The 26792-nt window shown below is 37.2% G+C and overlaps 1 protein-coding gene across 2 annotated transcripts in view; it reads right to left on the bottom strand.

Annotated features, from left to right (window-relative positions):
• The window catches only part of IL17RD (interleukin 17 receptor D), a 53070-nt gene that overhangs the window by 10054 nt on the left and 16224 nt on the right, over positions 1-26792 (bottom strand). For both annotated transcript variants that reach the window (XM_087709033.1, XM_087709034.1), the window contains exons 2-9: positions 9570-9627; positions 6550-6675; positions 4872-4990; positions 4084-4204; positions 3066-3110; positions 2815-2966; positions 1393-1458; positions 81-135 (exon numbers count right to left, since the gene is read on the bottom strand). In XM_087709033.1, the coding sequence (XP_087565159.1) occupies positions 81-135; positions 1393-1458; positions 2815-2966; positions 3066-3110; positions 4084-4204; positions 4872-4990; positions 6550-6675; positions 9570-9627 (742 nt within the window). The remainder of the gene's footprint in view (positions 1-80; positions 136-1392; positions 1459-2814; positions 2967-3065; positions 3111-4083; positions 4205-4871; positions 4991-6549; positions 6676-9569; positions 9628-26792) is intronic.

Genomic DNA, 26792 nt, shown 5'->3' with positions numbered 1-26792 from the left:
AGGGAAACAGGGTACTTATAGCTGTCTTATGAAATATTAAGAATTTTTTCATTAAAAAACATAATTAAAGATTTTTATACCTGGCTTTAACACATAGTGCATTGATTTTCTTGTTGTGTTGGTATCATCAACAAGCTTTAGGACAAAGCAAAACAAAAGTAAATCGTATGATAGTATTTATTTTAGAAGCATGACAAATCACTGTTTAATACTTAAATTTCAAGAACAAAGTGAATTTTTTCACTAAAAGATAGGCTAATTTACCAAATGAATTGTCCTGTAATAACTAGCCTCTGCTTTTTTATTAAGCTGATTTAACACTGTGGTATTGATTACACAGAAGACAATCAAAACTGTGCGTATGGGAACTTGTCCAAATTGGATTCAGAAAGAATAGTTTCAAAATGTCCGTGTATTGTAGTTGGCATTCTCAATCAAGTAAGAAGAAAAATATAGTTTGGAGACAAAACAATAATTGTCCAAAATTATTGGATTTAGGGTGGCGTCTTAAGAAATGAACAGGCCACTACATCTTTCAAGGTTAAGGGGATCACCATCTCTCTCCAAGAAGCCATACCATTCCAAATGCAAGTCACCTTCCAAGAAGCCTTAGCCTACATAGGCAGCCTAATACCCAGTTTGGAAAAAGCTGTCAACTTCACTGGAAGTCATGGACATCACACAGCCCAATAACTCACAAGACTGAACTTCAGGCACAAGGCAACCAGACTTGTCCAGTTGGAGTCTAGTTTCTCATGGATCCGAATTTTATATTACCGTCTATCCATTTGAACAACCAATCATCCAGTTTCCAATTTTCCAGCAATGTCATGTATGTACAAAACAGCCATGCAAGCAAGAGTTCAATTAAAAATTTACTTTACAGTTCTGAAGGAGGATCAAGAATAGCTGATTTTGCCATTTCATTTTAATGATATTGATGCTTTTTTTAAAATTAAAAGTTATTCTATGTTCCAAGAATTTGGCAAGGGTGCCTCTTGCCTCCAGAAGGAAGTGTCTAAAATTCACCAAAGATGAATTAAAATAAAACTATTAATCCTAATTGTGTATAAATAGCCATGATTTGGTGAGATTGTCAGTCTTGAAAAAGAATGCTGAAGTCTACGAGATCCCCTGATAGAGGAGGAGCATTGTAAGATCATGAAATTTAGCACTCTTGCAAGATTATTGGTGATTTTTTTATGATGCTTGGGTGAACAACAGACTGTTAGTGCCAAAGACTTGAAAAAATTGTATAGACAACATTATTCTATGATGTAATGCAAAACAAAGATAAAATACTAATTACGCTCCTAGTTTCAAAGGACATAACTGAAAGTTGACTACAATATATTTTACTCTTATATTCTTCTACTACAAATAATTCATTACCTCAATGATATAATCTCCAGGTGAGACATTCTGAAGAATGCAAGTTGTTGCATCTGTATTCTTTTCCTATGAGAAAGCCAGAACAATTATTCCTGCATTCGTAAAATCTTTTCAATATTTGAAGAAACTACACTTTCATTACAAGGTTATCACTTCTGAAAGTTATACCACTTCCCAAGCAATTAAAGATACAGATTTATAAATGAAGTACATAAATCATTAAGCCAAAAATCTTTGGAGTCCTCATTTGATTGAAAATCTCTCCCTAGTCATAAATAGCTAACAAAAAATCCCTAGTTATAAAGAATTCAGAACCTATACTCAACACAGAGGACAAGGTTTTTCTTTCTCGTAGCATTTCCTGGATTACATCCAAATGTATCAAATAGCAAAAGGAACAGTTTCCCCAAATGAATGCATATCACCAAATGCAATCAGCATTTAAGCAAAGAGAAAGAAAACTGTAGTACCCCTTGAATTATATTTCACTGAATATCACATTAACTCCAAACTACCCTTACCCAAAGTACATTGTTTGTTTTTCCCAGCTTGAAATAAATAAAAATGTAATAAAGTAATAGCATTTACAAAAACTTAATTACAATTTTTATCTACACGTCATAAATATTAAGAGTGCTGTATGTGCTTTCAAGTGCTCTAACCTAATGCTTAAATGTTGTATTATGTTCTACCCTGCAATTGGTCAAAGTAGAATTATCATCTCTAAAGCATTATTTCATATGTATAATATCCATCATTGTAAATAAAAATGCAATTCAAAAATAGAAAGAACAGAAAAGAGTGGAGAAAAAAAATAGATCATAATATAATAGCAGTAGCAGTTAGACTTATATACCACTTCATAGGGCTTTCAGCCCTCTCTAAGCGGTTTACAGAGTCAGCACATCATAAGAGTTCTAGGGAACACAACCAGCCCCACTAAATATAATATGGTAGCACTAGGGTTTTTTGGGGGGATCATGCTAAATCTGAAGCTAATGTAAGGTTCTGCAAAACTGAAGAAGCATCTAAAGTATGTTGAGGATCAACATTCAACAGGGGTTACATCTCCTCTATGTCATTCTGAAGCCCATATGATTACCCCATTTCAGCTGTTCCATCCAGTGTTTCTCAACTTTGGAAACTTGAAGATATATGGACTTCTTCTCCCAGAATTCCTCAGCCAGCATGGTTGATTGGGAAATTTTGAGAGTTGTAGCCTACCTGTCAAGGTCGGGGAAACACTGCTTTGTCAGAACTCTTTCCAACTTCTTTATGATGTTAATGTATCTGAAAGCCCACCAACATAGCCGAATCTTTCACCAAACCCTGTTAGTGTCAGCTGACCTAACCTGATATAAGAGTGGTCTCTACATGTCATAGAAATTAGGTTAGATCCAACATTGTAAAACATGAGCAAACCTGTTTACAAATCTTCTGTTTGAACTGTCCATCAGTTTTGAGCTTGTAGTGCAGGTAGTAATATCTGAATCCAAAGTTATGTGGTGCATGTTCGAAAGATACATACATATTAAAACCTTGCTGCGTAATATTCAAGCTTCTTGGCTTCCAAACTATCAAGGAAGAAAGATTGAGGCAATGATTGGTACATAGCTTTTTGTAACTTGATATAATCTTAGTAGAAGCAATGTTAAAACTGCAGTTCCACTTACAAGGTTTGCAGACCAGGTTGTCTGGTTGCAGCAGCAATTCACAAGCTATTTAAAAGACAAAAAAAAAAAAAAAAAAAGACAAAAGCAAAATTGTTCAATTACAGGTCTTCCGAAAAGCTAACTTCACAAAAGGTTTAGACAGGAAAAGATTTTTGCCTTCCTTTGTGTAAAAACTTTCAGAGTCTGTGTATCAGACAGAAAAGGTGGGGCTCATGTAACAGCTTGGAATTTAGTTATGGATCTGTAAACCTCTACCCTGCCAGAGCCCTGGTGCTTATTTTACATGAACAACTTGTTTAAGCTAATTTGTACCTGACCATATTTGCTAGTAAAAAAAGAGGTTATGTCCTCCAGCAGATATATAGGATAATCCCATGTTTTTATGGTGCACGATACAAAAACCATACACATTCTTACATTGATCAGAAATCTAGGGATGAAGAGTTCATCTGTTTCCTTCTACTAACATGTAAAAAGTAGCTAATGGTCACTTTGGATTAGAACTGCACAAATACCTCAAAATCTACACTTCAAAAAGCATGAGAATGTGTACAAAGCATCTCTTTTCAAACTGTTAAGAGCAGCAGCAGCATTTTTAAGCTGTTTGCACAAAGTTCTGCTTGAAAAGGTATTTATACGTAGGTATCCAAATGACATGAAAAAATAGAGGATCCTAAATCTTAATCTCATATGTCTGATACATGTATAGGCTGATGGATTTGTAGGCAAGTCATTTAATTTCCCAAAGAAAATAACAATTGCTGAGAGAAAGGCATGCATCCAGGTTTTTTACAGGAATGTTTTAGTAAAATAGACTCAGTCTATCAAAACCTTCTTAAATATGTTCCCATAATTCTGATGCTCATCCATATTTTTCCTCCAAAGCCATTTCACTTAAAGTAGGCTTTGTTGTGAATTCTAACTAGAAAGCATGTGATTTCAGCTGCTATCAGCTTTCATTAACATTCAGGACACAAAGATCTGTAAGGCAGAAAGGAATAATTGCTGTTGTACTTACGCCGAGTTCTGAAGAAAAAAGGATGGTAGTTACTTTCATTCTTAATGGATGGAAAAGGAATAATCTTTACAAAGTAGTCAGTTTCAAATTTCAGATTTAGGAAGGGCTGAGATTCCACTCTCTGAAAGGGAAGAAATGTAAGCCAATTAGTAGCACATTTTAACATGCCCTGAATAATCACGCAATTATGTTATTTTTCTAACATAATTCCATATTTCCCATTTATAGGAATCAATGATGGCACCAGAAGAAGACCAATTTCTTTATCTTTTGTGAAAACCCAATTAGTTAAGATTTTAAGAATTTAGAGAGTCTAGTGGGTGCAATTATTTTTTTATTAATCATTCCTACTGGACTCTCTAAACTCTTCTTTAAACCTTAACAAACGGGATTGTCATAAAAGATAAGGAAGTTGGTAGAATAAAGATAGAAGGTGCAAACCACAATCTCATAATTCCATATTTATTTTTCATATAAACGTAAAATGTGAAGTTACATATATTCAGATGGTGCTAAAGTACAACTTCCTCCTGCCTTCTTAGGCATTAACCTGAAAAAAATGCCACGCCTTTAAAGAATCTACAGATTAACATTATGACGTTTCTTAAAGCACCAGAATCTTTCTCATAAAAGATTCTGGTTAAGTGTGCCCAGCCCTAGTGAGGAGTCCCCAGAGTCTGATATTCCAGCCAAACATTGGAGGTAAAACATCCTTTAGTGAAGTGTCCCATCAATTTCAATAAGGCTTCTGCTCTGGGATTTCTATGATTTTGAACACTAAGACTTACAGTCCACTTATAACTTGAGTTGAGCTGTTTTGGGTCTTTTAAAAGCAACTGCTGACATTGTCTTCTTTCCGATTTTAATTCTTCAAGTATAACTCGAAATCCTTTCAGAAATTCAATACCTGCATATATTTAAACAGATCATTAAATGTACATTTACTGATGAATATGTTTTCCTTAGATTTATACAGCTATTCAATTTGCAAAAAGTGACTCTGACACACTTACCATGTGTTAATAACATCAAAAACTAGAAAATAAAATACAACCCAGACAGAAAAGAGAGCAGAGAATAAAACAAAAACAACAGGATGTGTATCATGAAAGTTTCACTCTTCGTTCAAGCTCCAATCTCCCATCATTTATGAAGCATTACGTGTATAGATCAAGTCTCAATATGACTATTGTTGAGAATTCAGGGAATTCAAGTCTATGCAAATGGAGGACACAGATATGATAGTGCTAAACTTGGCACTATACACATCAGGTAAGGACATAATTTAAGAAAACTTGGCAATTACATTTGCACTGTATGACATTCTTAAACAAGCAGATGCTAAGTAAAATATTCTAAGGCCAGTTTAGCTGCAAATGTATTGTCCCATGCTCCTACAATACTTAGGACTAAAAAATTTAATTTATTTTCCATGTAGTTGAATTTGGTAATGATTTTGCAACAAGGGAGGCAAATCAACTACATCCTGTGCCTCCAATATTTAAAGGAAGAATAATATATTATTCTATTTCTTATTCTATGAATAAGAAAAGTTAACCAGATCCCTGTTACCTGAGATCCTTCACCTTCAGTTCTTTCTTGATATTTTGAGAGGGATTAAGTTCTGATCATTACAAGAGAAAATGCCAAGCTTTGTAGGCCTTGGAGATTTAAGGCAGCCAAGTTTGCAGCTGCAAATTATCAATTCAGTAACATTGTGATCTTAGAAGCATTGGATATCACATCCCTGTTCTTTTTAATAGCTAACCCATTGTTTTCTACTCAGATCAGCAGCACACTAAATATAATGAAATACACTGTGATTTGCCAACATTTAACCATCCCTTTTACTGTTTCCCCAAAATATATGTTAAAATGCTTTTGCAAATGTGTTTCTATCATCAGCTCACTATTATAGCCACTTTCAAAAAGCTGATGAGGATTCAATGCAGCCTGAACAAATTTGAACATAAAATGTATATGGAACACATTATTTCAGTACATCTCTACATTACTTTATGTTTAAATTTCTCTAATATTTATATCCAAGCAAGTCTGGAAGGAACTTGCAGGAAAAGGTTAAATAACATGGAGGGAATAAGTTAAGTCAGTCAAGTTAAGTTGCATCAGTCTGAATGGCAAACACTTAAGGACTCTCCTATCTATTCAAAGATGAAGGTGGATTTCAGAATGACATAGATAGACAATTCAATTTGGAAGTAGAAGTCTCTTTAAACAGAATGGGGGAATTCTCCTTTATATTTGGCAACTTAGCCTGGCTTAAAGGGACTGTCTTGAATTCTTTCAGAACAAACTTTAATGTTAATAATGTTGGGCAATGTTGAATAGCAAGAGATCTGCAATATGGATTCAATGAAGATGACAGTGTTTAGCTGGAATGGGGGGTGGGGGAGCAAAAATTTCCAATGGTTTAGCATCTGTTTGAAATTCAAATTTTTCTCTTACCAATGGGGTTGGCTGTCCACAATACAGTCACTGCAACTTGATCAGAGCACGCGTATTGACTAATAGTGATGTTCTGTACATCTCCAATGACATGTTTTCCTACTGAATTCAAATAAGGAGTACAATCTGGGGAAGAAACAACTTAATTAAATACATTTAAAACAGAAAATGCCTTCTGTCTTATTAGAAAACATTCAGAGAATGTTCCTAACACCAGTCCAATAATATGTCTATGGAGATTCTCAATCGTCCACCCAAAGTTGCTTTTTAATAGACAACCAGCCTTTCTTGGGTCTTTTTTTTTTTAACTGAAGAAGCTTCTTGGATGACAAGAGAAATGTGTTTCAAAGAAAAACCCAAGAAAGTCCAGTTGCCTTTTAAAAAGCACCTTTGGGAGTCCAATGAAATCATTCTATTTTAATCAGTAACTAGGCAACCTGTGTTGGGGGTCATTCATCATTCTCTGGTTTTCATTGTCATTCCCGGAGACCTGAAGTCTTCCAACTATTTCCTTATTTGATCTTTGTCTCTGATCATGGAGACATACATGACTCTTCTCCTTTGTTCTCTTTCTGTGCCTCTTGTTGTCATAGTACCTCTCTCTCTCTACTTCCCTCATGTTATTTGTCCCGACTGCTTGATCCTGGATTTGTGTGGCCCTGGTCGCATTCGATTCTTGTCCTCTGCTCCTCTTTGCTGCTTTCTGAAAACATATGGTATCATCTGATGACGTGGACAACCTCCTCTCTTTCCACACGGCATAATTATATTGACAATATTTTTTATTATCAGCCAGATGTTTAGAATGAATTTTGCATTTTTATCCACCTATTGAGTCCTTCCCAAGGCCCTGGGATAGGCAGGTGTATGTTTGATGGTGTTAAAGTTGTTGTCCCGGGATGTACGCCGTCCCAAACAAAGCTGCCTTTTGCAACTATCATTATTTTTGTACTTATTTTTAATGCAATGCCGTATGGTGCTTTCATTGACTCAGAAGAGTTCCGACTTGCTGCCAGATCCCCCATTGTTTTATGGGAAGCTGGCAGGGAGTGCTGCAAATGATGATCATGTGACCATGGATGACTATGGCAAGGTGACTGTGGCAGTGCAGAAATATCCACAACTTGCCAAATTTCAGTCCCACATGACTAATGGGTCCCAGATTTTGGACACACTCTTTTAAGTTAGCCACTTTGTGGTACACTGATTCGAAAATTGTTAGACTAATGGATTCTGTATCCATTAACATGGCATTGTTATAAATTAGTGAAGATTCTCATTATCCATTTATTGCCGGAAAAGTGGTTATCCTTTCTTAGTTCTTTGTTATATAACAATGTTGTTCCTGGAATTGATCACTTCTTATTTAGCTGCATTATATACTTTCCTAAGAAGAAATAGCTAAAAGTAGAATCCTTAGAAATAGTGGGATTCAAGTGAGTGACAGCAAAAGTTTCATACAGAAAAACAGCCATCTGTGTAGGAAATTTGAAACAAGAGCTTCCTCCAACATCTGGATCCACTTAAAATATAGCATTGCATTTTGTTGGCAAAAAGTTTGTATTCCAAAATGACAATTTGCCAAAAATCGAGGAAAATACTATAAACTCTCATAACAAAAAAAAAATCTTCACTTTCCATTTCTCCATCTTATTTTTATACATTGTTAGGCTCTGGAATTTCCAGAAAAGGCATATTCTGTAAGTAAAAAATGCATTTCAGTCACTTTACATTACACTAAAACTTTAAAATTAAATAGTAAGCCTATCCTTGTTTATTGTGATAACAATTCTGTTTAGCAAAGGAAGCTAACAGATTGTGTACTTCAGAAATTCCACTTTTTCCTGTGAGGAAAGACTGGGCACAATCTATGTAAGATTGTGATCTCGGCCAGGTTGCCCATTTGTCAAATAACGGAGATCCTGGAGGGTGAACACAAACAGGTTTTCTGGAGCAAAGCTGGGCTGCATTTGAAATGATCAATTAGCACAACCAAATTTCTCTTTAAAGAGTATGCCTGGATAGATTAAATTGCCAGACAAAATTGTGTCAGATAAATCATATCATCAGATTTGGGGGCTATATAGTTGAAGTTCTAAACTCCTCTTGGTAAGCAGCCTTGACTTTCCCTTCAAAGAAGAAAATGAAGAGGCACAAACATAACAATTGCAGTATTATAAACTCAATGCAATCATGTCTATATTCCTATAGTACTATATTCTGCATTCTCTCTGGTCTTGCTTTTAGTTACTGTTGCTTGTTGCTTGCTTATTTTTTTGCATCTTTTATATGCCGCAGTATAATATTTATATAGAGATTCAAGTTTGCTTTAAAAAAAACCACCACTTTTTCTCTTAAAAGGTTTATGGTGTTTCCTGTGTTGGGCCCCCTACAAACATTGCAAAGTCGTGTCCGACCCATCGCAACTCCATGGACAACGTTCCTCCAGGGCTTCCTGTCCTCTACCATCCCCCCGGAGTCCATTTAAGCTCATATTGACTGCTTCAGTGACTCCATCCAGCCACCCCACTCTGTTGTCCCTTCTTCTTTTACCCTCAATCTTTCCCAGCATTAGGTTCTTCTCCAGTAAGTCCTTCCTTCTCATTAGGTGGCCAAAGTACTTGAGTTTCATTTTCAGGATCTGGCCTTCTAAAAAGGAGTCAGGGTTGATCTCCTCTAGGACTGACCGGTTTGATCGCCTTGCAGCCCAAGGGGCTCGCAGGAGACTTCTCCAGCACCATAGTTCAAAGGCCTCAATTCTTTGGTGTTCAGCCTTTCTTATGTTCCAACTTTCACAGCTATACATTGCAACTGATCTTATACAATTGATCCTATTTAGATAAAATTTGAATGAAGATGCCATGGCTGAACAAAATAGTTTTAATTTACCCCTTAAGTTTTTAATGACATGTTGCTTTGTTTTAAACTGTCATCTTAATTAAAAGTCTAAGTGATTAAATATATAAGAATAAATTCAATGTTATCTTCAAGAGAATTCATGATGCAGAAAAAAAACTTACTGTCATATTTAAAGGTAATATTAGGCAGTCCAATATTCTTTCCATTTGGAGAGAGGCCCTATAGAAATACAAGAGAGAACAGAGCATAAGCCAGTGGCTGAGATAGTAAGTCGGACTAGTTGATAAATGAATTTATTCAACTACATCATCTCCAATGCGATACAGCTGAATATTAGAGTTCCATCCAGTGAAGTATACTAAACTGTATTCTCTATTCTTAACTCTATATGAACATTGTATGGTTGTCTTAATTGTTTCATGCTTCCTGTTACTTAGTGATGAATACAGTTCTGTAAATAGACTCTCTAAGATATTACTTAAAAATACAAAGAAAATCTACAATGCTTTACACTAGCCCCACCGTTTTTAAGCTCCCATTGCATAACTCAACTAAGATACAAATCATCTCTAATTCACATTCCCAACTTAATAAATTTTATCTGTGAAGAATTACTAATTTTCACTAGCCATGACCTTACTAGAAGTCAAAACCTGGGTAAAATGTGTGCAAGAAGTGTCAACCTCTTTGGGAAAAATATTGAATCATTGCTATGTTGTGCTTTTGGACTGATTTGGGATCTGGGGAAGAGATACAAAACAGGAAAATGTTGTATATATGTATTCATTGAATGTTATTGAAAGGATACACTATCAATGAAAAATTTTCAAGAAAGCTGTTATCCAAATATGACAAAGGACATATAACTGCAGTCTCCTGAAAAATTCCCCAGAGAATTTTAAAATTTGTCCAATTTTAATGGACAATGGTTAACAGGGCTATCAGTAACATACAGTAGATGTTTGTGCGGGTAAGATTATCAACCTTGCTGTCAAGCAAAACCAAGCATTTAATAGTGAGTGCCATAACATGTGCACTAATTAAGCAGGTGGCAAGAAAGTAAGGGCAATATTGACCATTTGTTCAATACAGGTAGTCCTCGACTTATGACCATAATTGAGCTCAAAATTAAGTGAGACCTTCATTAAGTGAGTTTTGCCGCATTTTACAACCTTTGTCACCACTGTTAAGTGAATCACTTTAGTTGTAAAGCTAGTCCCATGACTGTTAAGTGAATCTGGCTTCCACATTGACCTTGCTACTCAGAAAGTTACCAAAGGTGATCGCATGACCCGGGTCACTGCAACTGTCATAAATATGAGTCAGTTGCCGAGGAGCCAAATTTTGATTGTGTGATTATGGGACTAGTACAATAGTCCTAGCTCACTTTTTCAGGGCTGTTGGAACTTTGAATGATCACTAACTGAACAGTTGTAAGTCAAGGACCACCTTTTGAGTCAGTTTCCAAGCATCTGAAGTTTCATCATGTGATGATGGACATGCTATTTTCATTGCCCTTTAACTTTGAATGGTCACTAAATGAACTAAATCAAGGACTACCTGTGTCTGTTCAAAATCATGATAGTGCTGAACACAGGGGCTTATGACCAGTGCTTGAAAATACAACTGTTGCAACACCCCTCACAATCATGTGAACAAAATTCAGGCACTTGGTGACTCAAGTATAACAGAATAGAATTGGAAGGGACCTTGGAGGTCTTCTAGTCTAATCCCCTGCTCAAGCAGGAAACCCCTATACTATTTCAGACAAATGGCTGTCCAATTTCATCTTGAAAATCTGCAGCGTTGGAGCATTCACAAAGTGCAGAGATTCAATTAGAGAGACAATGAAAAGTTCAATATATTAACAAGTGCTTGAAAATCCAGTTGAAACAAGAAAAAAAAATGCTTCAAACCATTTATGTATACCGTTTCCCTGAAAAAAGACCTCCCCAGATAATAAGCCCAATTGGGCTTTTGAGTGCATGTCCTAAAATAAGCCCTCCCCGAAAATATTGCAACACAGCAGCAGCCATGAGGTAACTACGCTCACTGCCTCCTGCACCTCAAAAATAATAAGACCTCCCAAAAATAAGGCCAAGCACTTATTTCAGGGGTCAAAAGAAAATAAGACCCTGTCTTATTTTCGGGGAAACACGATATAGTCTACACAAAATATTCAAATGTTATCCTTCTCCTCTTTTAAGATCTCAAAAATTGATGTTCAAGAATGAAGAACGAGTAATTATATTATCCAACAACAATTGATTTTATTTTCTCCCACAAAGATTTACTTAGACCTGTCTGGGCGGCTTCTTTAAATCACCCCTTAGCATTTTGTTGGCTTCCATTATATTGACAGAAAAAACTAACAACCATTGTTTTCTTTTCCCTCAGAACAATCAATGGATTAAATCATTTCCTTGCCTCCTACAGAGTTGCAACACAGATGAATTTAGGTTAGGGCAAAAAATTGTTTTTCACTTACACTCAATTGTTGTTTTTTAAAATCCTGTGGGAATATACTGGTGAACTGTTTTGCTAGAAAAAGGAATGATATTATATTTCAGCTTCGGACAGTCGAACCAGGAATTTTTCTAATTCCTAATCACACTTTTACTAATGATGAAGTAGCATGTATATTCTGAATTAGTCAATAGAATTTAATGGAGAGAGAGAGAGAGATCCTCGCTATTTATGAAACTGTTTTAATATACCAAATGCAACTGTATTCCTCTTTTATCGGGATTCTAAATTAAAAGCATTTCAGGCAGGAATTCGATTCAAGATGCTGGCAGTTAAAAACTACTACTAAATTCTAATTGACTTACAAAACATGCAGAAGAATCAGTGGTTTCACTCAAATACGTTGCTGTTACTTGGAAACCAGACAATCACAAACCTACTCATGTGAGCTTATATTATAGGGGGAGGCTTTCTATTTATATTGAATGGGGAGGCTTTCTATTTATATTGTGTATTTCCCCATAATTCGTCACAGTACCACAAACAGATTTAAAAGAAGGGAGGGCTAGTGGAATCATTCTATAAATAGTAAACAGACATACTGTATGTCTGTCAGCCTTCAAAACACATGCAAAAACATGGAAGTCAACATTTTTTAAGAATCTGAACATTTATAAGGCCAGCTTAAAATCAGAACTTAGAAAAAAGACATTGTTTGTGGATACAAACAAGACATTTAAAGCAACTGTACACTTATAACAAACTATTGTCTTGTTGGTATAAGAAGTAAGCAAGCAAACAAACTCACAGGTGCTCTTTATTTACCGTAGCTCTTAGATCTTTTTTTCTTCCACCCCCTTTTAGTGGTGGTCTCCTCTATATCTTCCATTCCTATCCTCTGTCTAGTGGGCCATTGTGTCAAGGAATGCATGTTCAGAGTCAAAGAAAAAACAGTAGTGCCTTGTTTGGAGAGGACCAATCATGTATCCAGAATAAGCAAGAGATTAGGGATCATAGAGCCAACTGATAACATAGGGTCTATTAAAGCTTGTGGGGTACCCCAAGGTTCTGTCTTAGACCCAGTACTTTTCAGCAGTTTCAACTTCATTAACTGCTTAGCTAATGGGATAGAGGGGGGACTCATTAAATTTGCAGATGATACCAAGCTGGAACGAATATTTTGAAGATAGGCTCAAGATCCAGAAGAATATTGATAGGCTTGAATACTGGAGACCATCACCTGGTGGAGATGTTGTCTATTCCACATTTTTCTATCTTACCAAGAAGTAGGCTGTGGTCTACACTGTCAAATGCTTTACTGAAGTTCAAGTATACTATGTCCACAGCATTTTTCTAGTTCACTAATTTAGTCACTTTGTCAAAGAATGCAATATGATTTGTCTGGAATGATCTATTCTTGACAAACCCATGTTGGCTTCTAGTAATAGCTTTGCTATTTTCTATGTTTTCTTGGTATCTTTTGGGTGTTTCAGATGAATGCCTATATGGACACTAAGAAATATATTTCTCATATAGCTCCTGAGCTAAGCAGCAGTGGGATCCTTAAGTTGATATGTTTGATGGCTTCTGGTTTGCCAGAATTTCAAACTACCAACTGAATCTCCTGCTAATCTAAAAACTTTTAAAATAGAAAACTTGTGAATTGAATGAATGCAAGATGAAAAGTAGGTAGTCCATCACCCAGTTCCAGTTCTGGCCTTTCCCATCTTTGAATTTCAGGAACTGAATAAAATCTTACCTGACCAAATTCAAGTTTGGGCATATTTGCAGGATGTCAAAATTGGTAACAAAAAACAAAAGGATTTTGTATAACCAAGGACATGTAAAAACTTGCAACTATATAAACTGCTCACCTTAGAAGTCAAAGGCAGGTGTAAGGAAGGAAAAACAAGGCATCTGAAGGTAATTAGTATCTGAGTTAAACCTCTTTTCAAAAGATGCAAACTGCTGCTTAAGGGATCAAAACAGATACTATTTAGTGATTTCGGAATGCACCTTGTAATCGGGAGCCTGACTAGCTTCCTTTTCATTTGCTTATCTTATCTTTAGCTTTAAGCATATCAAGTTTAAAAAGGTTTCCTGAAACAGGAAGGAGACAAAATTACCTCCCATTAGTCTCATCTGTTGTTACTCATTCATGCCTTGTTAGAAGCAGATGAAAAGCCTTTCAGTCATTTACTAGAAAACAAAAACTCAGGCCAGCCCCCCAAAAAAGTGGAAACTTGGTTGTCCTATAATTGTGGTCTTTTTTAAAAAAAACTCTTTTGAGGTTTACAAATCCATACATGTCATGTTGCAGATGCTCATTCTATGGCCTACGTAAATTAAAAAATAGGCAGTTTGTTCAAAGTATAAGTACCATATAATTGATGCAATCAGCATCAGTTGCTTTGATGATAAATCCAAACTTATTAGGCAGGCATACTGCTGGGAAGGGAGAAAGACAAAAACCATCTGGTCTGAAGTCAGCCTACCCAGACTTCAGGGAAGCTTCTAGGAAAAATGGGTTGGCATATTGTGGCTTTTCCAGAAAGCTGCATTTACAGAGGCATAGCAAGATTTGGTTCATTTTCAATGCAAGAAGGATGGCATATTCTTACTATTCTGATGGTCACACATTCAGAAACCATAGCTTCTTATAAGCATTGTTTATTGGCCTGACTCAGGTTTCCCTCTCACATATATGCTAGTAGTTCCCGACTTTAGGGGGGGCGGTGCTCATCTCCATTTCAAAGCTGAAAAGCCAGCGCTGCTCGATGTGGTCATGTGGCCGGCATGACTAAATGCTGAAGGCGCATGGAACATTGTTACCTTCCCATCAAAGTGGTTCCTATTTTTCTACTTGCATTTTTACATGCTAGGTTGGCAGAAGCTGTAAGTAACTGGAGCTCATTCCGTTATGTGGCGCTAGAGATTTGAACCGCAGACCTTTCTGATTGACAAGCTCAGTGTTTTAGCCACTGAGCCACTGCGTCCCCAATAGTACCAACTAAATCAGTGTTTCTCAACCTTGGCAACTTGAAGATGTCCGGACTTCAACTCCCATAATTCCCCAGCCAGCGAATGTTGGCTGGGGAATTCTGGGAGTTGAAGTCCAGACATCTTCAAGTTGCCAAGGTTGAGAAACACTGAACTAAATTGTATAATCATCCATAGTACTAGGGTGAAAAAGCTGTACTTTCCTAATCGTAATCATATCTCATCACATGAAACCCTAAGCAGTTCATGATGCAACTGTAAACCTGGATAATGCATGGTAGATAGATGCTACCAGTTCCTATGAAATGCCAAACCCATGCATATAGTTTACTGATAGCGCCATCAGGTCTGGGCTACACTCTACACAGTTGCTTAAGAACTGCAGAAAATTTGGAAAACTCCAATGCTTTGCTGCCATCAAAGCTGCTAAATCTCCTGAACTCAGTCCACATCAGCTAAGCCTAGCAAAAATTAGCCTGTACCTTAGTTTCTACCACATAATGGCTAAAGAGTTGCGATAGTCAAATAAACCCATCACTCTAAAAGACAACTCAAGATTAAAGTTGCTTAATTTTTTACCCATTTTTAAAAAAAAACAAAGATCAAAGTGTTTCCACAATGTAGATCAGTGTTTCTCAACCTTGTCAACTTGAAGATGTCTGGACTTCAACTCCCAGAATTCCCAGTTGGCTGGGGAATTCTGGGAGTTGAAGTCCAGACATCTTCAAGTTGACAAGATTGAGAAACACTGATTTAGGTAGTGTTAGAAATTGAAGCCTGGAATCATAAGGCAACATGTCTTATAACATCGGGTTTCATGGCTACCTTCTGAGAATTCCTAAGGCTGGGTTGGATCTAAAATTTTCTTCGTCTCCTCACAGCTTCAGCAAACCTGGTCATTGCTATGAGAATTCAACCGTGGGTAGAAATGTTAGCTTATGAATGTGTTTCTCTTTGCCATTTTAATGTTACAATTGTAAAAGACATCCATCTGAGAAAAGTCTCACACTGAATCCTCCAACGAGATTCACAGCTGTTTTGCAGACTGAAGCATGTGGAATTCATTGTAGCATTTAGGGGTGCATGTATACAGATCTGAAGTGGATAAGTGTCCTTCAGCTCCAATATGAGCATCCTCTATCTGTCAGATGCAAATTAAAGGAGGCATGTCTATTCCTGGATTCCCAGAGCAGCCATGGAGCTCAAGAAGTCACCCAGCTTACATGCATGCATTGAATCTAAAACATCTGTGCTCGCTTTGGAACCAAATACTGCATCTCTTTAATCGTGTTCTTTACAGACTACTCATTTCACTTTCTGGTTATGTTCACACAACACAATAAGGCTGACTCCTACCTGCATCTTATTCAATCCTAAACTAACCCGGAAGGCTGGATTTGCGCATCTCCAAATGTAATTTGTAAGCTGTGCAAGAAAGAATAAATGTAAATCTTAATTTGTTTCATCAAGCACTTTTTGGGACCTTTGTCTTAATTCTTCTTTTCATGACTCCATTGACCCCAAACTGTACTTTCAGGCCAGTGATTCTCTGGAGGGTTTTGATAAGTACAATTAATTTGGGATCCATATTGTGGCTCATCAGTTTCCTTCATAAAATTTCTCTATCCATTGTATCAAACACTGTGCTAACTGTGCGAAATAAATTTTATTTCATTAGATAGCTCATGTGGAGAGTAAGGAAGAGGGCCTTTACAGAAATATGCAGTAATCGTTATCTAATGCAAAAGGAGCTGAAATATTTTTTAAAGTCAGAACAATGAGATAACTTCAGGAAGCAATTCAGGGAGCAGCATCCCTGATTCACTGGGGTATAAAAAGATGGAAAGAGTACAGCACAATCAGACTTGCAAGATTAGAGCCAATCTCAATAAAAGCAGTTTTAGCCTTTCAGTAGAGTTCCTTTCCAAGCTTTGTCTACTTAGTGAGGCTGACATTTAAAACAAAACAATTGTCAGTGTCAGAATGATCCAGCCTGAAGCGGGATTGCTTTTCTACTGCAATGTGCTTTTCAGTTGCCCTACTCTCAATTCTGCACATAGATAGATAGATAGATAGATAGATAGATAGATAGATAGATGGATGGATGGATGGATGGGTGGGTGGGTGGGTGGGTGGGTGGGTGGGTGGGTGGAGAGATACATACACACACACACACACACACACACATATTTTGGCCGTGCTATAGGATAAAAACTCTACAAGTGCTAGAAATATTTTTGTTTTCTTTTTTTTACAATTTTACAATTGCCATCTTCCATTCAACTGGGATGTAGCCGGTGTTATTCCTACATATAAGAGAGGGGTTGTTCAATAAAGTGGTCCTCACCAGGGGTTTTATTATGCTTCAAATCTTTTATGAGAAGATTTAACTTCAAATTCTAGCTGTCACATGTGACAGCTAATGTAGCTGATGATGTAATGTGTATTCTTCTTTTTAACTCTTTGCTAGAATTCTGAAAATAGAATAAAAGCAAACAAAAGCAATATTTAAAATCAAAAGAAAATGAAAGTAGGAAGGAAGAAGAAAATAGCCAAGATAAAGAAGTTTTTTGGAGCACACCCCTGCATTATGAACCAGTTAGAGCTTCCAGATACTTTTCAAGGGGGGACTCAATGTACAGTAATCCAGTCTGGATGTGACTAAGGCATAAATGGCTGTGATGTAGTAGAATTACAACATCTTCCTTTAGTTAATGTTTTGTCTTTCTGACAGTGTAATAAAACCTTTCATGAAATAATGTTCCTGTTTACCTAATCAGATCATTGGACATAGAAGGCAAGAAGAGTGGCAAATGATGAAACATGCCCTGTGAAGTTGTATTTGTGTTTGATGCTTTGATACAAATCTGAATGCCTAGGATTTGCATTTTGACACATTTAATAATTGGTCATATTTCACTTTGTGCTAGACACCTGTATACTTCCAAAAGGATACTTCCTTTTTGCATTTGCAGATGCTATCCATTTGTGTCATGCCAAATTCTTTCTGCGATCTCAAAATCTGAGTCATTAGAATTCAAGATACTTTATTTAACATTGTTACATGAGGAAATGAGATTTTAATGTAACAAACTTATTTGAATAAGGGAGAGCTTTTTTAAAACCTCTAACTTATTTCTCCTGCTATAACCACCACCTCCTGCTGTAACCTTCTAAACATAAGACTGTGATTTTAGAGAATAACACAGAAACCAGTGAAAGATATCCAATTTTTCTTGTCTTGAAAAGAAGTACTGAATTCCCTATCAAATAGTTATGTCAGGGAAGGAAAATTGTAACTTTTTGGATGTTGCTGAGCACCAGTTCCGAATAGCTCCAACCAGCACAGAATGTAAAGTTGAAAGCAACCTTGGTGATAATGGAATAATACTGAATAGTTTTCCCTGCATCCTACAGGAGAGTCGTTGAGATATTTGGTAATAAATATTGTTTCTTCCCACAATCTTCTCTTCCCCAGTCAAAACAAGAATAAAAGCAACCCTCCTGAGACGTTTTTCCTTCCCTATAGCTGCTCACCTCTGCACAAGCTTTGGTTTGCCTTTCCTAATATGTGGTACCCAGAACTAGATACAATAATCTAGGTTTGGTCTGACCAATACAGAATAAGAGTATAATAGTGGTCAATGGAAAAGAATGCCGACAGTTTTAGCAGGAAATCCAAACTGCCGTCTGGTTCCCTTTATCAAGCACATTTACTAACATTTAAGCTAATTAAAATCAACAACATTTAATCTCAAGCAAATATATAGGATTATGCTGTTATTGTTCTAAACCCAATGAAAAAAAATGTATTTTTGTAGTATCCTTTTCTGAGATTAAACTGGATTTTTTTTTGCCCAAATATGGATGAACAGCAGTTAATGTTACACATCATTTACTCAAATGAAACAAATTCAAATTATGGTTATTTTGTCCTGATGTTTCCCTGATGCATAGAAAATATTAACCAATTTTCTGCATTTAAATATTAAATCGCACAACTACCAGCAGTAGTGAAAAACAAGTGGTTATTTTCAAATAGTCTTGGAAATGCATTGGAGTTGGAGATAAAAAGAAATGCTGGTACATATCAATAAAACCCACTGTATAGCATTATAGGTATACACAAACTATTATAAGTTAGGCAATATGAATACTTTCAAGCATTTTAACATAAAACACTGTCTCTTTTGTAAAATTGGGAATGACAAAATTAGTTTATAACTAAAAGCAAATTAATCCTTTCCCTACATATATTACAGACTTTATCTATTAATCTGGCTCACGGGATTTTCATTTAATTTTCTGGGTCAGTTAAGCATAGTGCTTAAATTATTGGACTAGAACTGAGAATTATTCCCATTTCAGGCAGAGAAATTTACTCCCTGACTGTGGCTCATCTGAAAGGTGAATGTACTGGAGAATAATTGGGAAAAGGTGCTATGTATGCTACCATAAAGACAGACAGTTTGGTCTCGTGGTATCAGGCAAGAAACAGGAGGAATGAATTTTAGTCTCACCTTAGGCAACAAGTCAGCTGCCTGATCCTGGGCAATCACTTTCTCTTAGCCTAGAAAGGAGACAATGGCAAACCACTTCTGAAAAACCTTGCCAGAAAACTGCAGGGACTTGTCCAGGCAATCTTCAAGAATCAGACATGATTATAGGGAAGAAAAAAAGTACTATGTATGGCACTTTCAGATCCTCTGGAAAAGGCAAGATATTAATCTTAGTAACCATAACAATACTCGATTGGAACATCTAGCAACATTCGAGCAGAGGTTTCAACCTTTTTCATCTTACAGTGTACATGTCATAGGCTGGATTTCTGTATCAAAAGCCCCAAAATCTATGACTTCACAGGTTATGGACAGCCCGCGAGGACTGTCAAACTCGCAGCCTGCAGGCCAGATGCATCATGTGCTGGCCACACCCATGCCTGGTTTAGCAAAAGGGGGAAGTCACAATATGTCACGTGATAACGACGCAAGTTTGACACCCCTGCCTTAGGAGGAGAAATGGAGGCAATCCAGTCCTAGCAATGCCATGGAAGTGGGATTTTGGCTGATGAAGAAGAGAAGTCTGAAGACATTGGGTTAAAGATTCTTCTTGATTAGATTGAGCATTTTGAAATGCTGCCAACAGCAGTGATAGCAGTGTGTTTTCAGAAAATATGAACAAATTATTTCATTCTGTTTGATCAAAGAGATTGTATCATTCATTTTATTCTGAAAATGCCCTTCCATCACTACTGGTGACAGCATTTCAAAATGTGCTAATGAGAATGCTCTTAATTTTGTGGAAATATCCCCTCAGTTTTAAAAACCTAATGGTCCAAATTCTAAAACTTTTCTTTCTGTGCTAAAATATGTTATATAATGAAAAATATAAAGCTATGTGCTAAACATTATTACTTCACATCTAAAATGTTAATGCAGCTTACAGTTCTGTAATGAAGAAGCAGAAAAAGCATTAAAAAATATAAATATAAACCAGTTCAATATGTGTGTAAATATTTCTAATCTCAGAGGATGCCTGTCACTATCTATTCATCAAAAAACTCTAACCATAAAAATAACTACTATAAAGGCACTTTATATATCAGATTATGTTGGCCAACAGTGTTGGCTATTAAGCTGGATGTAGGAGTGCAAAGGTTCAAAGATCCTTTGCTCTACTAGCACAGCATCTTATGGCAGATCAAATTTAAGAGCAAAACACAAAATAGATAATTCAGATTCCTTTCTGCAATAATCAAGAATGATTTGTGAAAATAGCAACAGCAATCTTAGGGGAAAGGAACACAAAATTATTGCAACTGTGCCTTTGCAAGAACATAATTGTATCTTCTAGAAGCTATGAGTAGGTGTCATATATATAGCTAATATATGGCCAAAGTGTGATAATTGTATGAAATTATGTATAAAATCTAGCTGTAACATATAGTACAGTTTCTCAGTAGGTACTCTTTCATCTTTCATTAAACCATTGAGCCAATGCTTATACTCTACATGAGTTTCTATACTTTTTGAAAGTTGAAATGTACATCTACATTTAATATTCTGTCAGAAATATTTGGAAAGGACCTCATGGAAGATTGGAAAAAAAAATGGAACTCAATCCAGCTGGTGTTGAAATGACATATTGATGTGAAAGTCTCACCAATTTTATACACCAGTATCTATATCCATTAACTCCACATGTTCCTACGGAAAATGGAAAACATGCATTTCTTTGTGCAAGTTTTAAGAAATTACCTTGTGTTTAACAGTAATACTCCCAATTAAAATGGGAAAAGTCACCCATCAGCCCAGAATTGTATTAGCTGTGGCTTCTTTAGTAAGTCATAGTGGATTGGTTCATATACATTAACCGTGGATAGTATTGCCCATAATAGAAGGCTTACTTGTCATAAATAACACATGCTCCACAACCTTCTGTCAAGGTCTGGAATTTAGGACAGTTATACATTCCAAAGAAAAGTTTCCCAACCTCATTTTTCCCAAGGTTTTTGCAAATACAGGCCCCAACTTGCCACATTTAAGTGCTATATAAATTAGTTTAGTGGAGACTTCCAAGCTGGCATGTCATTTTAAAGTAAACAGATATATAAAAGAACACAGCTGGGTAGGGAACGCTCAGCATTTACATTCTAAGAAGCATATATATGTATTAGGCTGGGGAAATGGAGAAAGCTAATAAAAATTGTTGTTTAAATCAGTGCTATACCATATATAGTAAAGTATAGCCTCTGTCACTTAGAATGTCAGCAAGCACTTAGAAATATTCTGCAATGAAAGGGAGAAAAGTATATTTTAAATTTTATTTTAAATTTAAATAAAATTGTTTAAATGGATAGAGGAAAAGAAATATAAATTTCATGGCTTGGTTGGTTTCCTTAATACTTAAGGGAACAATACTTACACCACACAAAGTACAGACAGATTTCAAGGTAATGAAGGGCCACAAAGAATGGCATATGCCATTGGGCTTGTAATTTAAAATCCATCTTCAAGAATGTAATGAATCATCTTTAATTCTAGACCACTGACAGAAAAATAGTTTTATTGCTATATGTTAAGTCTTCTTTTTGAACTTTTAAAATAAAAACCCATAAACAGTGGAGAGGTCTACAGGTGCAAAGGTAAGCCTCTCGCTGTAGCCTAGCTCCAATCAGTTAAAATTACAGCAGAAATTAGATTTCAAATTTCTCTGATATGGTGGACAATTTAGACCAATGGCTGGGGGGGGCGAGAAGGGAACCGGCCATGTGAGTGGTGGACTGGCGTGTGTGCAGCTCAACTCACATGAGCAGAGGGGGGGGGTCTGCTCACATGCCAGTTGAGCTGTGTGCGTGCACATTGGCCCCCCTCTCATGTGGTCCAGTTCCCAATAGGCCACAGCCTGGTAGTGGGCTGCTGCCTAGGGATTACGGACCCCTGATTTAGACTCCCACTCAAAATAGAAATGACGTTTTTTAAAGCTGCAACAATTATTTAGTCTTCCTGATGTACTTTCAGATATGCTGACCTACAAGCTTTATTATCCCAGACGAGCATGTTGACCGTGGCAGATTAGACATTGCAATCACAAACTTCTGAAAGATCTTTTAGGCTGGGGAAGATCGATCTGGTTTAAGTAATACTATAGCGCTTAGTAGCATCTGATTGGGCAAGAAATGCATTAAACACCATTAATCAATTTATTGCAAGGAACACTTGCTTAAAATAGCAAATTAAATTATCCTGAAGATTTATACCCTACATTTCAATATCTTTCTAGTTCTTCCCCTCAAAATATAAATAATTTTTAAAAATGCCACTGAAAACTGTGAAATGCTTTGGTTATGTTTTACAAAGTATCATATTTTTAATCCCTTAGGAATTCCCCGACTTTAGTTCAGGTATCTCCAATCCCCAGGCTATGGCCCACAACCGGCCCATGGCCTATTTGGAACTGGACAGCATGAGAGGTGGGCCAGTGTACATGTGCTTCCACAGCTCAACTTGCACACATGTGCACAGCTCAACTTGCACAAGCAGCAGGCCAGCAGACATATATGTGCGCTTTTCCATTTACAGTCAAGCTGTGTGTGCATGCACATGCACACTGGCTCACCGGCACTCCCGCAGCCCGGTTCCCCTGTTCCCCCCATCCGGGTCACCGAGCCACAAAGTTTGGAAAAAGCTGCTTTAGTTGAATTCCTTCAGCCAGTGAAAAACAATGGTTTTCCATGAATTTCCAGTGGAAAGAACACACATACACACAAAAGAAAGCCACTAAATGCCTTCAAAAATTTTGAATTATAACCCTGATCATCTTTTTCATTTGCTTTACTGGTTGGGACCAAAGCAAATAGAATTCCAATACAGCTAGAGGGCATCCAATTAATTTTCACTGGCATTGAATAAAACTTTTAAAAAAACCACAGTGATATAATTAAATCAACTAAAATACCTTCATTACACAGTAATTAGTTACTTTGTTGGAATGAGACACTTTTTTGCTTTAGACTATAAAATATTGCAGTGATCTGATGGAAATATTTTCTGTCTATTCATTGCCAATTTTGTTCCCAGAGTGATATAACAGATGACATTCAGTACAATAAATTCTTTTATTAAGCATACATTTGAGACTGCTTTAGGGATTTAGAGTGTTCAGTTTCATGCTGAAAAATACGTAATATTATCCTTAGACTGTCAATGTGTATAACCAAAACAGAGCCACAGGTTACCCTACTTTCATTAACAGGAACAGGAAAGGAATGCAAAGGATGCTCTTTGAATGCAAAAACTAGCTGACAAGTTTAACTGGAAACTTAATTGTAAAAGTTCTGTAACTAAACTATTTGTTATTGAAACAAACATTTTAGACAATGTTTTGAAAACATTGGGTGGCAATTGAATTTCAGTTCAACAATAATTACTGAAAATGTACAATTATTAACGATTTCCCTTTTTAAATAAATTAAAGCTGTTTGGCTTATCAACATTTGACATGCTTTAAAAGAAGGAGGGGGTTCTAATCACCTCTAGCAGATAAGTAATTGAATTGTTATAGGAAACTATAAGCCTCAAATCACTAAACAATTCTGCAATTGAGAGAGAGATAGATAGATAGATAGATAGATAGATAGATAGATAGATAGATAGATAGATAGATAGATAGATAGATAGATAGATAACCACAATTGGGACCACAATTTCCATTGCTAAACAAGGCAGTTGTTAAGTAAGTTATACCCCATTTTACAGCCATTTTTGCCACAGTTGTTAGACAAGTAACAAGTGCAGCTTAACAGTTGTTAAGCTGTAGCTGTTAAACAAATCTGGCTCCCCATATTAACTTTTTTTTATTGGAAGCTGGCCAGAAAGGTCATAATGGTGATCAAGTGACCATGAAGATGCTGTAACAATTGTTAAGGGGAAGACCCAGTTGTGTCACTTTTTTCAGTGCTGTTGCAACTTCAAATGATCACTAAAAGAATGGTTGTATGTCGAGGACTGTATCATCCCTCAAAAACAAAAGGTTTGAAGGTTCAACTACATTTTCACCAAATGGCTGCTACATTTGGCACAGTCAGCTAGGAAATGTGTGTTTATTAGAAGCACACGGATGTAGCTGCTTACTCTCATCATTTTCAGCCCTCCAAAATGCCCTCTAACACTCTTTTCTTTAGGGCAGAAGGGCACATTGGCAAACAAAACATCAAGATTCTTCATCAGTGGTGGGATGCGGGCGGTACGCCCTGGTACGGGCACACTGGTGCCTGCTGGGAGGTACCATTCCAGCTTTGGAAGGCCCGCCCAGCCGCCCGCCCACATTCCTTACCTGTATTTGATCCAGAGGGGCCATTTGCGCACCTGCACACAGCATACAGTGCCTGCGCGATGCTCCGCCAAGCAACTGGAGTATCGCAGGGCGGTGGTGTGCATGCGCGCACAGCCTGCATGCACGTGGTAGACGCCCGGCCCCATCACAGCATAGCACAGTTGCGACAGGATCAGGAACCCATCCCTGTTCTTCATCCAACTTCTTTATTTTCTAAAAATACTGTGGATCCTACATCGCTTTACAGATATTGTAAAGAAGTTACTGGGGGCTGACCTTAGCAAGTTAGTGTTCCATTTCTTAAATTAAAAATCTGGGACAGAAAACATAATAGTACTCTTTATCACCCTCAGCTAGAGCAAATAACTGAATATTCCTTGAGTCATTGTTCCTTTTTATGTAAAAAAATACACCCCACTTTTAATCTAAAAGCATGTATGTTTCTGGCAATAAAGCTCTGGCATGAACTCCTACTACAGGAGTAAATGGTACTTGTTATTCTCCCACAATAGCTGAAACAAAGCTGTTTTTGCAACCTTATCTGAAAAACCACACACATTCTATTTTTAGGAGAAAGCAACAGCCTAAAAACTTAAAACAAAGTAGATATTACGATTTATTCATTAAACATGAAACTCAGTCAACTGAATGTTCAAAAAATGCATCACAAATACCATTGACTAGTGCTAATGATTGATACGGGTTGCTGCCAGTGTCCTAGGTATCAACCAAGTACCTTCTTAAAACATAGGATGTTCCGAGTAGCGCAATATTTTGCAGTTCCGCTGGTGTTATTGCAGAAACCTGCAATTTGTTGATATACCTTATATGTTGTTGTTGTTGTTATTTAGACAATTGTCTTCAGCTTTAATGATAAAGAACTGGCTCTGGGGTCTTCATGGGGGATGGATCTTCGGATGGGAATGCCAGGAAGTTTATGAGGACTGAACCAGAAGTAGATAGGCCAGGTAAATCGGAAGCAGTAGTGGGTTGCAGATGGTACACCCTGGTATGGGTGTATAGGCGCCTGCCCAGAGCACCGCTCCAGAGGGCCCACCCACCTGCCCAAGCTCCTTACCCGTATTTGAGCTCTTCAGCGCTTCCACGAATGTGCACAGAGCACATGGTGCCTGTGCAACGCTCCACCGAGCAGCTGGAGCATCGCGGAAGCATCACAAGAGGGTAAGGATGCATGCCCTCGCTGCACGTGTGTGCACGCGTGCTGCATGCGTTCATGTGCCCTGTTGCGGGCCCTGTTGCACCATACCGGTTGCAACGGGATCTGGAACCCACCACTGATTTGAAGCGTCAATAAAGGAGCATGTGGACAAACACCCAGCTGGAACAGAAAAAGGTGAGATGCAACTGCAGCTGGAGAACTCAGAGGCTCCCTCTAGATACACGAGGTGGGGAAGGCATGCAGCTGGTCAGTGGGGATGAAGGGGAAATGCATCCTCCACCACATCTACCAGATGTGCAGGGCTAAGTAGAGGCAGGCACAACAGAGGTCGGTGAGGCTACTCGCAAGGAGGCAGCTTCACTCCTCTTGATGAGCTGCAACAGTGAGGACCTATTTAATTGGATTAGTGGAGTTGGGGGTTGTTGGGAACAATCAACCATTCTATTCTTTGTCTCTATGATCTTGGCCTCCTTGACTCTGGACTGTCCTGCATTTGACCATGTGTTTGGACTTTGTACTTGTTTGTGGATTTTGAACTTAGACCTTGGACTTCAGACTGGACTTGGATTGTGGACTTTGTGGATTCTTGCCATGCTTTTGAATTCGATGTCCTCAGATTGAGAATTGCTGGAGTCAATAGGGCCTTGCCTTGATGAGAATCATGGTCTGGGCAATCAACATTAAGTCCTTAAAACTTCTTTGCATCTGTGCATGTAGACTAAAACAGAACAAATGGATGGTAGTATTTACAGAGTAAACCAAAATATGGATACACATTGGTTTTCACAGCACAAATGCAGAAAATATATACTATTAAGTAAGAAAAAGCACATAGAATAAGCAAATCATTTCTTTTATATGAAATGAAATTCTCACAAGACATGTTATGAACTACTCACAAGAT

This window comes from Thamnophis sirtalis, unplaced genomic scaffold (assembly GCF_051295495.1).
Source record: "Thamnophis sirtalis isolate CommonGarterSnake01/CBP01778 unplaced genomic scaffold, rThaSir2_p1.2 scaffold_3, whole genome shotgun sequence".
Taxonomy (NCBI): Eukaryota; Metazoa; Chordata; class Lepidosauria; order Squamata; family Natricidae; genus Thamnophis; species Thamnophis sirtalis.
The sequence above is the reverse complement of the archived record's forward strand: the minus strand, read 5'-3'. Positions and strand labels throughout refer to the sequence as shown.